Below are 19,289 nucleotides of genomic sequence, written 5' to 3'. Positions count from 1 at the left end.
GGGGCGCGGCTAACGGATGCTCCGCCTGCTTCCGGCGGCGCCAGAGACGCAGGCGGGTTAAAGGTCGTGCGTTCTCAGCCCCGCCCCCGGCGCGCGGGCGTAAGGTGGACGCGGAGGTCAGGGGGCATTTGATACGCGTGGTGTGGTGGGCGCTGTGAATCGAACTGGGCCGGCTGGGCGGCGGCAGCCGGTAAGTGCGGGCCCGCAGGCGTCCGGGCGTCCTCTTCCGCCAACTCCAGGCAGTGGGGGTCCCGGGTCGCCGCGGCGGCAGGGCGTGGACGGAGCTAGGAGCCAGCCCGGGTTGAGAGCGGCTGCCGTGCGAGCGTAGTGTCCGGGCCGGCCCGGCCGTTTCTCAGTGCGGACCCGGGATCCTCAAAGAAAAAGGGAGTGAGGATAAAGGGAATGTAGAGTTGAGGGTTTGTTTTTTCTTCGTTTCCCCAGTGTGGAAAGGAATGGAAGACGTTCAGTGCACCTGCACGTGACCCCAAAATGTAGTCGGGAAGCTGGGTGTTTTACCTCCAGTGAAAGCAAGTGGGAGTGATAGGAGAGGCTTGGAAAAAGATCGAGCAGGGGAAGAGAGAGATGTCGGCATCTTCTCTCCCTCCTGCATAAGACCCTTCCAGTATGTAATCACTGACCTGGAGAAATAATGCCCGAGTACACAGTACGGGGCAGAGTTCCAGGTGTCACTGTGCACCCAACCCCCACGAGCTTTGTGATTCATCGCAAAGGGTCGATCCGGAAGGATGAGTAAACTCCGCAAGTACAGTCGTGGTACAGTATTTGTTGAAGTGCTCAAATTGGACTTGGGCCTGGGTGGGTCTGTCCCTTCAGTAAGCATCCGTTGGGTTATTACTTTAAGGGATTCGAGAAGTCTTGTCAGCTCCCAGCAGTAGAAACTTTTATCTTTTAACGCCCCGATGTTCAGCCATTTGTAATACATGTTTAACTGTTAGTCACAGGAAATAAGTGACCATGGTGCTGAACAGTTTGGATAAGATGATTCAACTCCAGAAAAACACGGCTAACATCAGGAATATCTGTGTTTTGGCTCATGTTGACCATGGTAAGAATCCTTTCTAAATGGCTTATTTTCAGTAATTAAGGGGGTGTGTCTCCGCACGTGTCAGTGGAGTGATGCTGTGGGCAGTTGAGAGTGATGCTTGCTAAGTTGCAAGTCTTATTTCCTTTAAAACTTTGCTGTGGGAGGAACACAGCTAACTAGTGATTGTTATTCTTCTATGTAGTATATTTTGTTGTCTTTTAAACGAGAAGTTGAGTTTTTTAGTATTTGTCAAGTATTTTGAAATGGCTTTGTAATATAACACGTCTGTAGCCTTGACATAATGTCCTCAGAGCCTGTGTTATGTGATTCTGTTTAACTCGTCCGATGTTTTTTGAACATCTGCTAAGTTCGAGGTATTTTGCTAGCTATGTCAGAAGGCAAGGATTTATGCACAGGGCACCAGCCCAGCTATATAGAGAGGTGATTTGGGGGTTGAGGCAGCACAACATGAGGCAGGCGAAAAGTAAACTTTAAGGTTTGAGAGAGCTGGAGGGTCGGGAAGCTAGTAATGGGTTAAGAAAAGGGCTTTATAACAGTGTTAGAGATGACCCCCTGGAAGAATGATTCAAGATGGCAGATGGGGGCACACATTTCAAGTGGGAATAATGTCAGCAAGGGGAGAATGAAATGTATGTGACCAAAGCACGGGACATGAGAGGGGGACAGGGATGCATGGTGCTTAGCTTCTCACAGACATTGCTTTCATACCAGAGCATTGCCTCCTGCTAAGCCCGCGCTTGGTTTCAGACTCCTTCTTAGTTCACGTAGCCACAGCAAAGTGATAGGATTGGGAGTGTGAAATAAAACCTATATACCATCCTGAAGGTGAGGGAGTAAGAGAGAAAAGTGAAGAGGTAGGCTGGGCTGTATCTTAAAGAGCCCTTCATGCCAGCTAGGCACAAGGATATGGGTTAAGTGCTCCAGCTCTGGAGTTAGACAACCTGAGTTCAAAACTCCATTTCAAGTTACTTTGCCTTTTTGAGCTTCAGTATACAGCCTCTGTGTACTGGAATAAAAACCAAACCTACCTTATAGCATTGTGAGGATTAAATGATGATAAGGAGAAGCCCTTGGCAGGTACGTGCTTTATCATGAAGATGATCATTGGCATTTATTATTAGGTAATAGGGACACATTGGGAGAACAGAATAAAGCAGGGATGTTGTAATCAAATAGTACTTTAGTAAGAATGGTCTGGTGAGAGTGTTTTGGATGGATTGAAGGGCAGAAAAGAGGTTAGGTGGCTATTGCCATTGGTAAAATAGTTGAAGTAGTTACGGGAACTAAAGGAAGAGGTGATGGATCACTTTGTAGGTGAAGGCAACTGAGAATGAGTTTTGTATACAAATCTGGTGGCTAACCCTACCCCATGAGTTTCTGTAATTATGCTGCTCACGTTTTGAGGACATGATGTTTGACAAAAGTATTTTTTTTGCTTTGTGAATTAAATCATGCGGCAAGTCAGTGGCATGTGTGTGTACAGCAAATTACTTTAAAATTTACCATTTAAAAGTATATTAAGATAATACTATCCTAGAAAACCTGTGATTCATTTATTCATTCAACAGATAATTCATTGAATGTTTCTTATATGCCAAGCCTTGTTCTGGTCCTAGGGATACAGTTGTGAATAAAGCAAAGTCCCTGCTTTCTTGACACTTGCATTTGGGGGGATATATGCTCTCCGTACTTAGAATGTTCTACTCCATTGGAAGCAGGAAAGTGACGCTCTAGGGTTATATGCTAATACATAATACTTACATGACAAGCACGTAATACAGTATTAAAGGTCCAAATGGGTACTTGAGTATCATAAGAATTTCTTTTATTATTAGAGTAGATTCCTGGGTTTATGTTTGGATACTAGGTAGCATTGGTCACTGCAGTGTAGCTGATGCTCTCCATTGGCTTGCAAACAGTAGGAGATATGGATAAATTTCATGAATTTCTTTGCCAAATGGGTATTTTCTTCAGACAGTTTAACTGGCCAAAGCCAACTGAGGCCATACATGGGGAAATATGGCAAAAGATAATGTTCCATTGTTTTTTGGTGATGTTTTACCCAGTATATCATCCAGAGGAAAAAATGATTGCTATCCAAAAGTGCTATCCTTTTGTCACGCTGAGCTATCAAGAGTTTAAGTTTAGGGCTTCCGTGGCGGCGCAGTGGTTGAGACTCCGCCTGCCGATACAGGCGACACGGGTTCGTGCCCCAGTATGGGAAGATCCCACATGCCGTGGAGCAGCTGGGCTCGTGCGCGTCCGGAGCCTGTGCTCTGCAGCGGGAGAGGCCACAAAAGTGAGAGGCCCATGTACCGCCCAAAAAAGTTTAAGTTTATAGGCCTGGACACAGTTATGGATATCTGATGACTGATGTAATAATTACAATAAACTTGATCAAATTCTTTGTCGGACAGATTTGAGTAACTGTAAAAGTTGTTTGTCAGACGTTTTATATTTTGATTGGCACAGTGGTTTTTCTTATCACTTAAGAGTCTGTGCATTTTGCTCTGTGTAAATTATGCCTGAATTAAAAAATTTTTTCTGTCCTTAAAAAAAAATGTTGCTTGACGGATTTTAAAGTGAGGTTGATCCGCAGGGTTGGCAATACAGATTACAGCACTGTGGAGTGCTGGAATCTGTGTCCTTCCAGATGACGTTTTGTTCAAAGTTCTAATTAAAATGCCTGTTGTATCTTGCTTCACTTAGTATAGGTAAATAGGAAATATTTGCTAAACCAGTTCTATGGTTAGATGTTAAATTTGTCGATACAATCTACCTACCTCACCCTTTAAAAAAAAGAAACCGATTTAAATTAATATTGTTACTTTAACAGGAAAAACTACTCTGGCTGACTGTCTTATATCTAGCAATGGCATTATCTCCAGCCGCCTGGCAGGCAAGGTACGTTATATTTGATATATACTTGCATTTCAGTTAGTATTAGCAAATCTACAATGTGATGAGTCCTTCGTTGTGTTCTCAAAGATCGAAAAAGTATGAAGCATAGTTCATGCATCTAAGAAGCTGCCAGTCCATTTAGCAAGATAAAAGAGATCGTTGAGAAAAAGTTATTTCTATATTGCTTTATGTTACTTTATATTAATATTTTATAAGTGCAAGAATGAGTTTTTGCAACCAATCATTTGATAACCTCGCATGATTGTGGAAAATTTCACAGGTGGAAGAGATGCTTCACGGTGGGAAATAATGTGGATAAAATGCATGAAGGCTAATTTGTGGGTTGTGCTTGATTTGAGTGGAACGTTTGCCTATACTTATAAGGAAAATGGTGCAGGTAGAAAAAATGTATCAGATTACAAAGACGTTGAAGGCTAACCTAAGTACCAAAGGACGCCTTCTGAAGCTTGAGGGTCATGACGAAGGAAGATCATGTTTTAGGAAATGAAATGATAGAGACCTTTGTTTTTAACTGTGAACTGAAAGAAATTGGAATAATTTATTTGCAGTAGAAAGATAGAGATGTTCCTCCCTTCAGTGAATTTACGATATAGTCAGTAGAATTTATCAGGTGACTGGTAATATAGAGAAGAGGAGGTAAAGAAGCAAAATTGAATTAAAAAAGTAGACCTAAGAGACTGAAGGAAGACTTGGGCATTTGAGGCACGTTGGGTGGGGAACTGGCCGAAGATACTGCCTATAGAAGGCTAAAAAAACTGGGTTGAATGAAATAATAAAGTGCTTTTATTTTTCCCAGTTGAGAAGTGAGAAAAAGTACAATAACTCTAAAGTGAGTAGATGAAAGGAAATAATAAGCCATAAATTAATGAATTAGAAAAGCTCAATGAAGCCACAGTTCTTCAAAAAGATTAATACAGGTAACAAATATGATACAGTGATGGTGGACACGTCATAGTACATTTAAAGGTTGAATCCTAATGTAAGCTATAGATGTTAATTAATAATAGTGTATTGATGTTGGTTCATTAATTGTAACATGTACCACACTACGCACTAATATAAGATGTAAGTAATAGGGGGAACTGTGTGTGTAGGAGGGGAGAGGATGCTTGGGAACCTCTTTACTTTCCAGTCAATTTTTCTATAAACTTAAAATTGCTCTAAAAAGATAAAGCCTATTTAAAAAAAATACTAGCAATGTAAACAGTTTGTGATTGTCTTGCATTACAACTGATAAAAAGTTAGAAATTGATCAGGGGAAAGGAAAGGTGGAAGAAATAAGTGGTACTAGGAAAGAAAAATGTTGCAGAGATTAAGAAGGTAATAATGGGACATAACGAACAACTTCATGGCAATAAGCCTAAAAGTTTAAGTATTTAAAACAAAAATCCAAATCAGTCCATTTTAATATTACGTTTTAATTCATTGGGAAATACGGATGCATATGTTGCATTTTTACAGTTAAGGTACATGGACAGCAGAGAGGATGAACAGGTCCGAGGGATCACTATGAAATCCAGTGCCATTTCACTACATTATGCAAAAGGTAAATCGATCTGTGTTTTAAAGAACAATGGTTTTGTATCTTTTGTGTCCTTTTTTCTCTTCCTGAATTAGTTTCAGGCCTCAGGTTTTTTGCTTTACATTCCACAAATTTCATTCTGGCCTTTCCAGATGATCTGTTGTCAGATCAGAGTCAGGCTGTCCAGATTTGAGTACAGACGGGGACCTCTGACTGGCTTGAGGGCAGAAGAACTGGCAGCTCACACTTGCCCCCATCCACCCAGGTGATTGTATAGATTTCTTCAGAGGGAAGGTCTGGAGTCTTAGGACCTTGCTGGTTCAGCCTTACTGTCCCATTTCCTTGCTAGGTCCTCCTTCTGTCCTATGGCCTGCCTATTAGATCTAGAGTCTTATTTACTTGACTGTGTACGCACTGCCATGATCACTATAGTTTTTATCCCCAGATGAGGATGCCATTTTTGTTGTTGTTGTTTTTTGTTATTTTGTTTTTTTGCGGTACACGGGCCTCTCACTGTTGTGGCCTCTTCCGTTGCAGAGCACAGGCTCCAGACGCGCAGGCTCAGCAGCCATGGCTCACGGGCCCAGCCGCTCCGCGGCACGTGAGATCTTCCCGGACCAGGGCACGAACCCGTGTCCCCTGCATTGGCAGGCAGACTCTCAACCACTGCGCCACCAGGGAAGCCCCAGGATGCCATTTTGACAGTAACACTTCTAGGGATTTATCTGACTCGAAACAGTCATACAAGCACATGAGATATATATTCATTGACATTCACTCAAAAGTTTGTATTAGGGAAAAGAATGCCAACAACCTTACATAGTTAAGGAAAATAGTTATGGAAAATAGTTAAGTAAACTGATACATCCATGCTGTGAAATGCTATCCAGCTGTTCAAACAACTGTTTGACCTATATGTAATTATATAGAAAAGGTAAAGTAGGAGACAAAAAGGAAGTTGCAGAGTAAATACTTATAAGATATGAATGTGTTTTAGTAATAAGAATATATTATGTATATAGATAAAGATGTCTGGAAGGACACATACCAGAACCTTAACTGTAGTTATTAGTGGCTGGATTATGTGAAACTTACACGTTTCAAAATATTTATTTTGCACTGTTTGGAAATTTTACACAAAATGTGAATTTTTATAACTAGAAGAAAATAATAAAGCTATATTTCATTTTCCTAATGGACTGACCTGTGATTTATCCTTCATATCTCTGGCACTGACACCAAGGGTTGTACTATGTGGGACATGACTGTTCTCTTTGAGGTCAGTCTTATAGTGTTTTTGAACTAAACCAGTTTTGAAGCTTTTAGGTACATGAATTCCCAGTGTTTAGTATTTAAACTGATGCCTTATTTTTTAAAATCTACCTCTCACCTTTTAAACGTCGTCATTCTGTGATCCAGTGAATGGGTCAGTGGTCAGTTTATTTCTTTTCTCTCCGTATTTTTATAGAGTTCAAGACATTTGTAGCCTTCCTTTCTCCACACTCATTAGTCTGTTTTCATTTGAAGATTACTTTAGTGTCAATTTTAGTTGCTCTCTGGACTTTGTCTCCAGTTCCTTCACCCCTTTTTAAACCATTTTATTAAGGTTTACTTTATGTATCATGACCTTCAGTCATCCCAGTCCCCTTTTGTCTTTGTGGTACAGTGTTGCAGGAAAATGGCTATAGGTCCCAGGGAATTGAATGGTCTAATCTTCATTTTGTTGAACTGTATGACCTTGGGTAACTTGCTCTCAGACTGTCCTAGATATACTTTCTTGATTGCACAGAGCAGAGGCTTAAGCTAGCTTGGGATGGGGTGGGAGGGCTTATTGACAGAATATGTGTGAAATGATACTGGAAACAATCTTCATGAAAATCCAAAAGCAGGAGCATTACTGGAGTGACATCTCAAAGAAATTGAAGGCAGATGTTGATTCTGGATCCAGGATGGCTCTAGAGGCATCGGTGAAAGTTAACGGATCTTCCCTCTGGAACTCCATTGGCATCCTTGGGTTGAGTTCTCTGTTTTTATCTGTTTTTACCCTGTAAGTCTTTTCTCTGTTTTATAGCTTTTGCCTACCGTTAGTGCCTCCATCTTCATGAACTCCCTTTTCCCTGACCCCTCCTCTCAGCTCCTGTTTTTTTCCCTTAGTTCTGTTGATTACTGCTGCTTTCTCCTACGTTTATGAGCATACATCTCAAGAGCAGGATGTTGCTCAGCTTGTCTTTTGATGCCAGGCTATGGCAGAGGTTGCACCTATGGACTGCCAGTCTGTGGTTGGATGGTCATCTCCTAGTCTGATCAGTGGTGATTGGAGTGGAGCCATGAAGTATTCAACATGTTTCTTTATGACCGTGATGGCCTAGAAGGGGCTGTGGGTTAGGCGGTCACCACACTTGACAGTTAGAGCCTTGCTTTCCATATCTGCAAAATGGGGATGGAAGTTGGGGATGTTGACTGAGACATGTTCTCAAAACATCCAAGAGATGGGATACATTCTCATCCTTATCTCAGCGTTGACTCTCTGGAATGGGGCATTTCCTGCTGTGAAGGTGGGACAGCCTGAAGGGGGTCTCCCTTCTGGAGGAGGGAAACGTGATGGTTGAAGAAACTCCACAGGTGATTTTTGTGTTTACCACTTCTTCCCCTCCTTCCCATGCCCCTTCCAAATGCCCTGTTAGTTGAGGATCTCTGTACTAAATGTTAATGAAGTGCTTTCTTGTTTTGACTCTTAATTTAACCAGCTTTCAAAAATTTTTTCAAATCCTCACATGGATTGAAAGATAGGGTATTTTTCTAGTTTAAGGTAAACAAATAAGCTTACCCAAACTATGCATATCACAGATAGAATTTTGAAAAACATCGAGGTGATACTCTTATCTTAGCATTTTCCAGGGCCCCAGTTCTCCCTTGAGAAAATGGAGCCTCTCTTATCTTTCCATTTGTGACTAAAATTTGGAACAAATGTTGGGACCATATTGTTAAATCTTGTTATTTTCCTATTTCTTAGCCACCTCTCTTTGTGCCCTTCCCACAAGGATACTATACATATTTATCTAGTCATTTCAAGATTTAGGAAATAATCCCAATCCCAATATACATTCTATAAAAAATCCTAAGAGGATGTAATACCTTTGAATCCTTTAGCCTAGGATGCAACTATAGATGAGAGAAATGTATTCAGATGGATTAAATACTTAGAAATTCCTGGACTGTTGTTGTCAGAAGGCCTGTTGTTGTCATTTCTGCCTACTCTTTATACCTGTGAGCAAATATTGCTCTTGCAGAACTTCTGAAATGAAGTTTTCATTCTAAGTCGTCTTTTTAAAATTTATAAATAAATTTATAAGTTTATATGTATTATAGACATTTCAGTATGTTGTAGAATATACATGAGAACTCAAGACTGAAATACAAATTACTTCTGGTTTACCACCAGTTCTTTTATACTTTCAGTTTTTACATTTAATCCTACCATAATTGTACACGTGTATGTGTATACATGCAAGCTGTGAGGTAGATGTCTAACTTAAATTTCCCCCCAAAGAGTTAACTACTTATTCCAACACCAGTCTAATTTGATTATTAAGTACTATATTATTAGTTCTTGACGCGGTGCTGGTGTCAACAGCTCTGCATGAATGAGGCGGCCTGGGTGGGACTGTTATGAGCTAGAGAGCAGACTCTGCCCACCCATGAAACACCCCCCACTACCTGGCTGGGGGCTAGTGCTAGTCAGCTGCAGCTGACTGATGCCCTGTATTTTTCTGTTTTTTTTTTTTATCAAGAAAAGTTTGCATCAAGATTTTTGGTAAAATCCTCCAATTTTTAAAATACTGGCAACTTACTAAAAATGTGTAAAGCACTATGTAGAACAAATTGCAGTGGGCTTTAACGTACAGGCTTTCAGTTTGTACTTCAGGCATATGTGCTAGCTAGCTAACAACCTGGTTGAGTATCCAGTGGGATACTCAGTATTTACCCAGGTGGCAGCCACACTGTAGCTTGGATGTACTCCAGATGTGGAGACCAAGGATATGGCGGGGCTTTCTGCAAAGAGATCCCTGTGCAGGTTCACCTCTTTGTAAACACCTCCATAGGGGTTTGTGGTTGTGGGCAAGTGGAGAGTTTACACACATGTTGGTTTCAACATGTATCAGTCACTTCCCTTCCCTTCCAGATATGTGAACGTTAACCCGAGGTTCTGATTTCTGTCCTCTTCCTTTGGGACCAGGGCTGGGAGGGAAGGGTTCCATTGTCCTTGTTTGACTAAAGATCAGATTATTTCCTCTTAACATAATGAATGCTTTACTTTGTGAAGCATTCAGTTGATGCCAGATCTAAGAAAATGGGTGCACGATAGTTGGATTCTGAACTAGGTGTTTCATATGCGTGATTTTGTTTAATCCTCAGAGCAATCCTGTGAGATGGATGTTATCCTCATTTTACATGTGTGCAAAATGGAGTTCACAGGGGTTAAGAAACTCCCCTGAAGACAGAGTAGTTAGCATGTGGTAGTAGTCCTGGGAGCCAAGTAATTACGTTTGCAGACTCCTCGTTTGCACCAGGAGTCTTTGGAAATCAGTCAGTCCTGGCCACGGCTGATTCCCCCTGAAGCGTAAGTGTCTCCTGTCCACCAGGGATTGCTGCGACTACTTACAGACATCTTCTTGTGGCCACCATTACCTGCATCCCTGTTGTCTTTGGTCACCGCCCAAGATGGAAGTCCTGTGATCTGGCCTCTCAGCAATCTCTTCCCCATGTTTCTCTGTGCTTCTAATACCTCCTCTGCCCTCAACCTCTCACTGTTCCCTTCCTTCTCAAAACTTTCTCTGAAAACATCCCAAGGTAAAGAAATAACCCCTGTATCCGCAACATCTTTTGTTGCTGTTCCCCCCTCCTCCTGCTGGCTGTTTTCTGAGGACACTGCTTTTCTTGTCCTTCTTTCAAGTGAGTGCTGCTCATTCTTTCATGCTCCATCTGTCTCTGGGTTAGGACATGGGATTGCTGTTCCCCTTGTTCACTAGTTCTGGTTCAAAGCTTAATTCTTCCACCCTTGCTTTAAAACCCCATCTCCTCTGAGACTCTTACTGTCCATCCAGTTATTTTTGACCCTTTCTTACCACTGTCACCTCCCGGTTACAGTCCTCAGTCCCTGTTCATTAATGACTTTGCACCTGGCTCATTGTTTTCCTTTTTGCCCAAATCCACCAAGGTAGCTTTTACCGTTTCTGAAAATGACCTCTCCAACGGCATGGCTTCATCAGTAGTGACGTGTAGATCTCCACTTCACCCTCCCTCTGGTGTGGCTACTTGCTGGATTTTAGCATCATCCAGAACTATTCATCTTTGACATTTGAAATTCAAATACTCCCTTCTCCACCATCTTTACTCTTCCCAGCTCTCTTGCCTGTGTAGCGAGGTCCCCGTTCTTGGATTTCAGAAAGCCCTTCAGTCTCTTGAGCCTCATCACTGTCCGTCATTTACTTCCCGCCTCATACAACCCAGATTTGTCTTTTTGCTGACAGTCTTGCCAAGGTCCTCAGGTTGCTTTCTTCGCCTTCTGTCCTCCCAGTAAAACTGTAACCCGTGATAGAGCCAACTCTCTACATTTTTTTCTCCTTATACTTGGGCTGGGTTCTCGGCTGGTCCTTGGGCTGCTGGCAGACTTCCACTATGTTGTCTGTCAGGCCTTGCTCATTCTCTCCAACAGCTCTCTTAAACCTTCTAGTCTCTTCCAGTCTACCTCTCGGTCCCTCTCCCACAATCTCAGCAGACATTTTTATGTTCTGTTTCACAGAAAATGGGAGAATTCTCTGTTTGCCACTGCCCCTCAAAATGTAACATTATTAGTATCTTTGCTTGCCTCCTGTCACTGTGAAAGACTTGTGCTCTGTACTTATCTCCTTTGTCCTGGTGCCTAACTGTCAGCTTTTAAGCATGCTCAGGTCTCTCATCTCAAGTGTGTGTGTGTGTGTGTGTCTCTCTCTCTCTCTGTGTCACTCTGAGTGTTAGTCAAAGGTGCACTGCTGTTACTGTATTGCTCTGACATTAGGCCCCATGCCTTATGGTAATGGCACATATTAGCCATGTGAAATTGAATGAAAGATAGTTGGTCCTTGATCTCTAACTTTCTCTCCAGGGTGATGTGAACATAGAGAAGTTCCGAGTAGGTTGTAGCGGTTTAGAACCCTTATATTGGTTCCAGGAAGTGAACATCAGTCTTTTTTCACTCCAGGGTTTCTTATTCTGGTTCTTAGCCAAATGAACAGACAAGTGTTGTTTCCTCAGCTGCAAAGTGTAGAGGCATCTGTGACCTTCATAGGAAGTGACTAAGTGGTAGATAGACCCGGGTGTGTTTCTGTCTTGCAACTGCTTTTGTGACCTTGGGTAAATCTCTTCCCTTTTGGGGGCTTTAGCATGTTTATGAAATGAAGGGTTGGGCTGCAAAAATGCTGAATGATTTCAGGAATCTCATAACTTTGGTTTTATGTGATGGGAGTGGATAGAACTCTGAGCCTTTGTAGCACTGCTCACTTTTCTCTGGTTTATTTGGTTGGGACCCTGGTGCTTATCCTGCAGGGTAGCTGTGAGACTGGTGCTGTGAGACCTGACAGTAAAAGACTCGATTAAGGAGGCACACGGGGCCGTTGTTCCAGGGCACTGGTTCTTTGACTTTGTTTAGAGATGTCCACAGTCCTCTCTGGTTGGAGTCTTCCCTGGTGGGTGCATCAGAGCCAGAATTCCTTACAAAGCCATTTGCATGAAAAGAGGAAGCAGGGGAAGGAGTGGTATTGAAGAAGGCAGTCTTGCTGATTGATGGCAGTCTTTCCCACTGAGCCCATTGCATTTTGGAATCCTTAACCTACTGTTCAGAAATTCACTACTAGTGGAATCTTGGCATGTGAGATTAAATATATGCCATCTTGAGGATAGTGGGTAAAAGTATGACTTTGGAGGCAGATGGGTTTGAACTTTCACTCTACCATTTTTTGACCTTAGGCAATTTACCTTAGAGTTGGATTCTAGCTGGATATTCCTCAGAAAGATATTTTACTTTTCCGTGCCCTAGTTTCCTGCTCTGTAAACTTGGCCTAATGGTAGTAACTACTGCAAGGGTTGTTGTAAGTAAACATTAGATAATGTCTATAAAACGTTTAGAACTGTGCCAGATAGTGCCCAGTTAGGCACTTTACAAATGTGAGCTCTGGCTGTTGTCAGTGTCACACAGGGCACTAATCAGACCATCAAGTTGTTAACCTCACACTTGGGGAATTCCTTTAAATGGCCCCATAAGTTATACCATTCAGCCCTGTAGTAGTTCTGGAGCACACAAAAGTTGAAAAACACTGAGTTAAGAGGAGGAGCAAAAGTAAAGTATAGGTATATTCAGGTGTTTGATCATTTAAGTAATTATTATGCCATTAAAAGAGAATTGTATCAAATTTAGCAGTGAATGGGGAATGAGTGTAGAATTCTAATGAACTACTGGTTTTCTGGCTGGTTTACTTAATTATATTTTATTGATAATATGATGTCTCTGTAACCTAGGGTGGCCAGTGGTTCTGGTTTTCCTGGGACTGACTTAGGGCTTAGTGGGACGTGGGACTGACGTTGGCGTTTGATGGGATGTGAGACCTTCAGTGCTAAAACAGGACACATAGGCATGAGTCATGCTCTGAGCTTACAACTTTGTTGTGAGGATTAAAGAATACAGTATATCAAATGTGAAAGCACATAGCACACTGCTTGGCACACAGTAGGTGCTCTTTAAATTTGTGACTTAGAATTGACTGTAAGTCTTGCTGCGCATATTCACGCACTGCTCTTTGAGAAGTTGTAGGGAAGTTGTTGGCCACCTGCTTTGTGTCTTTTCCATTAATTTCTTGTAGTCCCAATTCCCTCACCTGCACAGTGAGTAGAGGAATGTTTATGTTGTATGGATATTTTAAGGGCGGAATCGTGTGATTAGCACAAGTGTTTAGCACAGTGCCTGGCTCACAGTAGCTCTTGATAAGTGGTTATTAGATTATTAGAATAATAAAATCCTTTAACCTTTTATACCAATGCTATTTGGAATCGGTAGTTCCATTGTTGGGAATTCGTAAAATGGAATGGTGGCTGTTGATTGAGCTACCATTTTAGCTTTTGTCTTCTTTAGCTTTATTCAGTCATTTCTTAGAAGCTCTCTTACTCTGGGTTGCCTGAGGAAGAGTACTGTATACCTGCACAACTGAAAATGTGTGTCTTTCAATTTCATTTCAGGTGAGGAGGAGTACCTGATTAATCTGATAGACTCTCCAGGACATGTGGATTTCTCCTCAGAAGTATCGACGGCTATTCGCATTTGTGACGGGTGCATCATTGTAGTGGATGCTGTGGAAGGGGTCTGTCCACAGGTAGTGGATTGTAACATGGAAATATTTAACTGGTTAAAGAAGGTGGGAGGAGAGAAGAGGAACTGACTGCCGATGACTCTGTGACACTTGAGACTTTTCACTGACCATCAAAAAGCTGGTTTTACATTTCACGTTTGGTAGTGTTCTGGTCTGTGATGGAGTTAAATCCCCCAAGTTTTGAAGGGATAGTAGAGAGAATGACTTTAAGGTGCCTTGATGTGTCTGTCATGTCCTCTTGGAGAGGGACTCAGCAAAAATGGGAGAGGTGTTTAGGAGGATCTGGAGGTTTCACTCCAGTGGAAAAGTTTCTGAACTGTGAGAGGTAATTGATAGCAAGATACTGAGTCTCTTCTGTTGGTTTGTCAGTCTGTTCCCCTCCCCCCCACACACGCTGTCTCTCTGCCTTCCTCCTCCCCCCTCTTACTCTTCCAGATCCTTAACCGAGACTTTCTTCTCTTTCCCACCAAAGTTCAAAAAGTTCACCCCTAAGGCCAGAGTGAACATGTAACTCCGGTCGACGTGAAACTCAGAGTGGCTTTCTAAATTCAGTTTTTAAAATAATTTTTCTTGGAAACCTTATGTGTTATCTTTAAAAATGTTGTCACCTTTGTGTCCTAGTTCTTAAATGCCCTTATTTGTTTTAATGTTTTTTAAAAAGAATAAGGAACGGTTTAAATTGCAGGCATACCTCTGAGATATTGCAGGTTTGGTTCTGAGCCAGTGCAGTAAAATGAATATCGCAGTAAAGCGAGTCACATGAATTTTTTTTGGTTTCCCAGTGCATATAAAAGTTATGTTCACAGTATACTGAAGTCTCTTAAGTATGCAATAGCATTATGTCTAAAAAACAAATGTATGTACCTTAATTAAAAAAATACTCTATTGCTAAAAAATGCTAACCATTTCTGAGCCTTCACTGAGTTGTAATGGTAACATCAAAGTTCACTGATCACAGATCACCACAACAAATAGATGAATAATGAAAAATGTAAAATATTGTGAGCATTCCCAAAATGTGACATAGTGACATGAAGTGAGCAAATGCTGTTGGAAAAATGGTGCTAATAAACTTGCTTGACGCAGGATACAAACCTTCAGTTTGTAAAAAATGAAACGTCTGTGAAGCACAATAAAGCAAAAGCACAATGAAATGAGGTTTTCTTGTAGAAATGGAGAAAATTTGATAATTCCAAGAAGATATGCTGTAATTATTCTGTAACTTCCCGTCTGATTGCCTGTAAGGGCCCGGGTCCCCCAACTGGAGAAGCACAGCCTTAGTCTTTGTAGTGTCTTAGGTGTCCTGACAAGACGAGTAAAATGAACAGACCTGACTTTAGCAGAATAGTGGTTAATGCTGAGAGGTTGTTTATGCTCAGGAAGGTGTACACAGGGGACTTCTGGGGGAATGTTCTGTTGCTCGACCTGTGTGTTGGCAACATGAGTGTCTGTTTTCTGATTATTTACTGAATAAAATTCGGTAAATTGTGTGTGGTGTGTGTGTGTGTGTGTGTGTGTGTGTATAATTCCACGAAACTGTTCACTGTCTTTTACATAATTTTATTTATCCTTCTTAAATAAATTGACAGTCCCATAAAGGCAAGGACAGTTCCTTGTCTGTAGTTCTATGCTTCTGTGTTATATACTTTGTGAATGTCTGGTAAACACCTGTGTCTGACTGGCATGGTCTGAGTTGTGATCAGGGAGTATGGAAATGAGTTGCTTATTAATCAGAATTTTCTAATGTGCTTTACTTATTTCAAGTCATAAGCTTTACATTTTCCTTTCTTTTTTAATCAGACACAGGCAGTTCTGCGACAAGCCTGGCTCGAAAACATCCGTCCAGTTTTAGTGATTAATAAGATAGATCGCTTGATAGTGGAACTGAAATTCACCCCACAGGAGGCCTATTCTCACCTCAAGAATATTTTAGAACAGGTATTTTATCCTTTACTTCGGTATTTGAAAAATTGTGGCTCAAAGAAGAGTTGTAAGGAAGTTGCTGAGTTGAGCATGAGGCATTGCTACAGAAAATTCACTTACTTAGATTCACATGTGTCAGAGTCATCGTACCAGAAGAGAGGCAATAGAACAAGTGTCATCTTAGGAGCCCCCTCCATCTCCTGGAAACATCCTTGAATATAAAGCTTAGATAATAGGTTTCAATGTTCTCTTGTTTAAAATCCTGTAGTTTGGTTTCACAATGAAGCAATATTAGGAGACTCTTTGGTTTTTTTTATTACTTGTCTTTAGATGAAATTTTACCAAAGCATTCATTCGTTTATTCAGCAAACATTAACATAGCTATATGTTGAATAAATGAGTTCTTGGATGTTCACTTTGTGCTAAGGATTATGACTGTAAAGACAGGTCAGAGTCCCTATTTTCAAAGCTCTCACAGTGTGGTAGGGGAGACAGACAATTAAAAGAGATATTTGGAGAACAATGAGATAACCCCTGGATGTGATTTGAGAGCATAAATGAGGGCTGCTTCACCCAGATTGGGTCAAGAGGAAAGGGAGAGTTAGGAAAAGTCTCACAAAAGAGGCCTTGAGATGGAAGAGAGGTAGCGTTTGCCAGGTAGAGACTTACGGTAAAGTTCAAGAGAGAAGGAATGAGATATACAAAGTTATAAAGGAAAAAAAGCATAGTACAATGTTTCATTAAAAGAACTGCAAATTATTTGTTATAGCTGAAGAATTAGATCCTGTTAAGTAGTGATAAGAGGCGGGAGTAGAAAGGAGTGTAGGGTTTAGATTATGGTGAACCTTGTATGCCATGCATGGAGGTTTGAAATGTCTTCTTCAAGACGATGGAGTACCATTGATGTGACCAACTTGAGAATATTTATTTGCTAAAGAAAGGAAGTGATAAAGGTAGAGCAGTGAAAAAGAATGGATCAGTGGATCTAGTTCCCTGAAGAGATAGTCAGGGATGGGTACAGATGAAATACTCCCACCGTGCAGCGGAAGGAGAAGGGCCAGTGGTAATTGTAGATATAGATGGACCTATAGGTTGAATTATTGCGAGCTTGCAGGATTTCTGAATAATAGGTTCCATTTTCTCTTGGAGGTAGGAAATAAGATTACCTACTTGAGAGTGAAAATAGTTGGGGGTTAGAGGTCAGGAAGAGGGCCTGAAGAGAGGGGCGAACAGTTCAAACATCTGCTGTGAGAAATGGTGAAGGAGTTGACTAAGGTTATAAACGAAGATTGTGGGGGTTGGAAACCACGAGTTCTAGTGACACCTGGCCCTGGTCCTGGAAAACAAGTTGAAGATACGACAGATTAGTGTCTGCTTTCAACTCTTGTGCACAAAAATGACCTTTCAAAAGCCTTCCAATTTAGCTTTGCTGGGTGTGGAAAGCATGGGTTGATGGCATATAAGTTAATGATTGCTATAAACGTCATCGCCATCCATGTGTGCTTAATATGAGCTCAAACTGTGACTTACGATTCTAGGCTTAGCAAGGCTTAGACAGTGTGTCTCCTGTCGTGGGTGTGCAAAGCATCTGAATGACATTCTGCCATTTTACCATCTCTCCTAGATTAATGCACTCACAGGAACTCTTTTTACTTCTAAAGTGCTAGAAGAAAGAGCAGAGAGAGAGACTGAATCCCAAGTGAATCCAAATTCTGAGCAAGGAGAACAAGTGTATGACTGGAGCACTGGCTTGGAGGACACGGATGATTCTCACCTTTACTTCTCTCCAGACCAGGGAAATGTGGTATTTACAAGTGCAATAGATGGGTGGGGCTTTGGGTAAGTGTTTCCATGTAATTAAATCTCTTTGTGGATTTTATATGCAATTGTTTTTTGTTGTTGTTGGTTTCTTTTGGCGGTACGTGGGCCTCTCACTGTTGTGGCCTCTCCTGTTGCGGAGCACAGGCTCCGGACGCGCAGGCTCAGCGGCCATGGCTTACGGGCCCAGCCGCTCCGCGGCACGTGGGATCTTCCCAGACAGGGGCACGAACCCGCATCCCCTGTATCGGCAGGCGGACTCTCAACCACTGCGCCACCAGGGAAGCCCCTATCCAATTGATTTTTTAATTAAACTTTTTATTTTGAGATATTGTAGATTCACATGCAGTCGTAGGAAAGAATACAGAGAGTTCTCTTGTTCCTTTACCTTGTGTCCCTCCAAAGGTAACATCTTGCAGAACTGTAGTGTAATATCACAGCCAGGATATTAACACTGATATAATCCATCACCATGAAGAGCCTTCATGTTCCCCTAATATAGCCACACCCACTTCCCTCCCAGTTCCAACCCCTCCTTAATGACTAACTCTGCTCTATTTCTATAATTTGTCATTTCAAGAATGTTATAGAAATGTAATTGAATAATATGTAACCTTTTCTGGATTTGATTTTCAGAATAATTCTCTAGAGACATATCTAAGTTGTTGCGTGCATCACTGGTTGGCTCCTTTTTATTGCTTAGTACTATTCCATGTGTGTTTGTGCCACAGTTTGTTTGAGTGTTTACCCGTTGAAGGACATCTGGGTTTTTTCTAGTTTGGGGCTACTGTGAGTAAAGCTGCTGTAAGCATTCATCTGGAGGTTCTCATGTGAACACAAGTTTTCACTTCTCCGGGATGAATGCCTGGAAGTGCATTTGCTGAGTCGTAGGGTAGTTGTGTGTTTAGTTTTTAAAGAAACTGTCAAACTGGGGTACCATTGCATATTCCCGCCAGCAATGCATGGTGATCCAGCTTCTCCACATCTTCACCCTCATTTGGTATTGTTCCTATTTTTTTTTCTTTTGTCTTTTTTTAGCCATTCTGATAGGTGTGTACTGATATGTTATTATGGCCTTAATTCGCATTTTCCTAACAGCTTGTGATACTGAACATCTTTTCATGAGCTGATTTGCCATCTGTGTATCCTCTTGCGTGAAATGTCTTTTTTTTTTTTTTTTTTGGTATGAGGGCCTCTCACTGCTGTGGCCCCCTCCTGTCGCGGAGCACAGGCTCCGGACGCGCAGGCCCAGCGGCCATGGCTCACGGGTCCAGCCGCTCCGCGGTACGTGGGATCCTCCCGGACCGGGGCACAAACCCGCGTCCCCTGCATCGGCAGGCGGACTCTTAACCACTGCGCAACCAGGGAAGCCCTGAAATGTCTTTTTATGTCCTTTGCCCATTTTGTTTTTGTTCATGTGTAATTGACATATTATATTGGTTTCAAGTGTACAACATTATGATCAATATTTGTATATTGTGAAATGATCGCTACAGTAAATCTAGTTAGTTTCTATCACTATACATAGTTACGAAATTTGTGTGTGTGTGTGATGAGGATTTTTAAGATTGACTCTTAAGAAATTTCAATTATACAATATAGTGTTATTAACTATACCATGCTATACATTACATCCCGT

At 41.6% G+C, this 19,289-nt stretch overlaps 1 protein-coding gene across 4 annotated transcripts in view; it reads left to right on the top strand.

Moving 5' to 3' along the window:
* The first annotated feature begins 72 nt into the window (after positions 1 to 72).
* The window catches only part of EFL1 (elongation factor like GTPase 1), a 132,475-nt gene continuing 113,258 nt past the window's right edge, over positions 73 to 19,289 (top strand). For 3 of the 4 annotated variants that reach the window (XM_022554491.3, XM_089906710.1, XM_089906709.1), the window contains exons 1-7: positions 73 to 190; positions 957 to 1,066; positions 3,903 to 3,970; positions 5,450 to 5,534; positions 13,779 to 13,912; positions 15,710 to 15,847; positions 17,457 to 17,671. In XM_022554491.3, coding sequence (XP_022410199.1) covers positions 976 to 1,066; positions 3,903 to 3,970; positions 5,450 to 5,534; positions 13,779 to 13,912; positions 15,710 to 15,847; positions 17,457 to 17,671 — 731 coding nt within the window. In that variant the 5' untranslated portion in view covers positions 73 to 190; positions 957 to 975. The remainder of the gene's footprint in view (positions 191 to 956; positions 1,067 to 3,902; positions 3,971 to 5,449; positions 5,535 to 13,778; positions 13,913 to 15,709; positions 15,848 to 17,456; positions 17,672 to 19,289) is intronic. The other variant, XM_089906708.1, reaches the window with a different exon arrangement.

This window comes from Delphinapterus leucas, chromosome 2 (genome assembly GCF_059928025.1).
Source record: "Delphinapterus leucas isolate spDelLeu-1000000601 "Yukka" chromosome 2, BTC_Dleu_Yukka2, whole genome shotgun sequence".
NCBI lineage: Eukaryota > Metazoa > Chordata > Mammalia > Artiodactyla > Monodontidae > Delphinapterus > Delphinapterus leucas.
The sequence above is the reverse complement of the archived record's forward strand: the minus strand, read 5'-3'. Positions and strand labels throughout refer to the sequence as shown.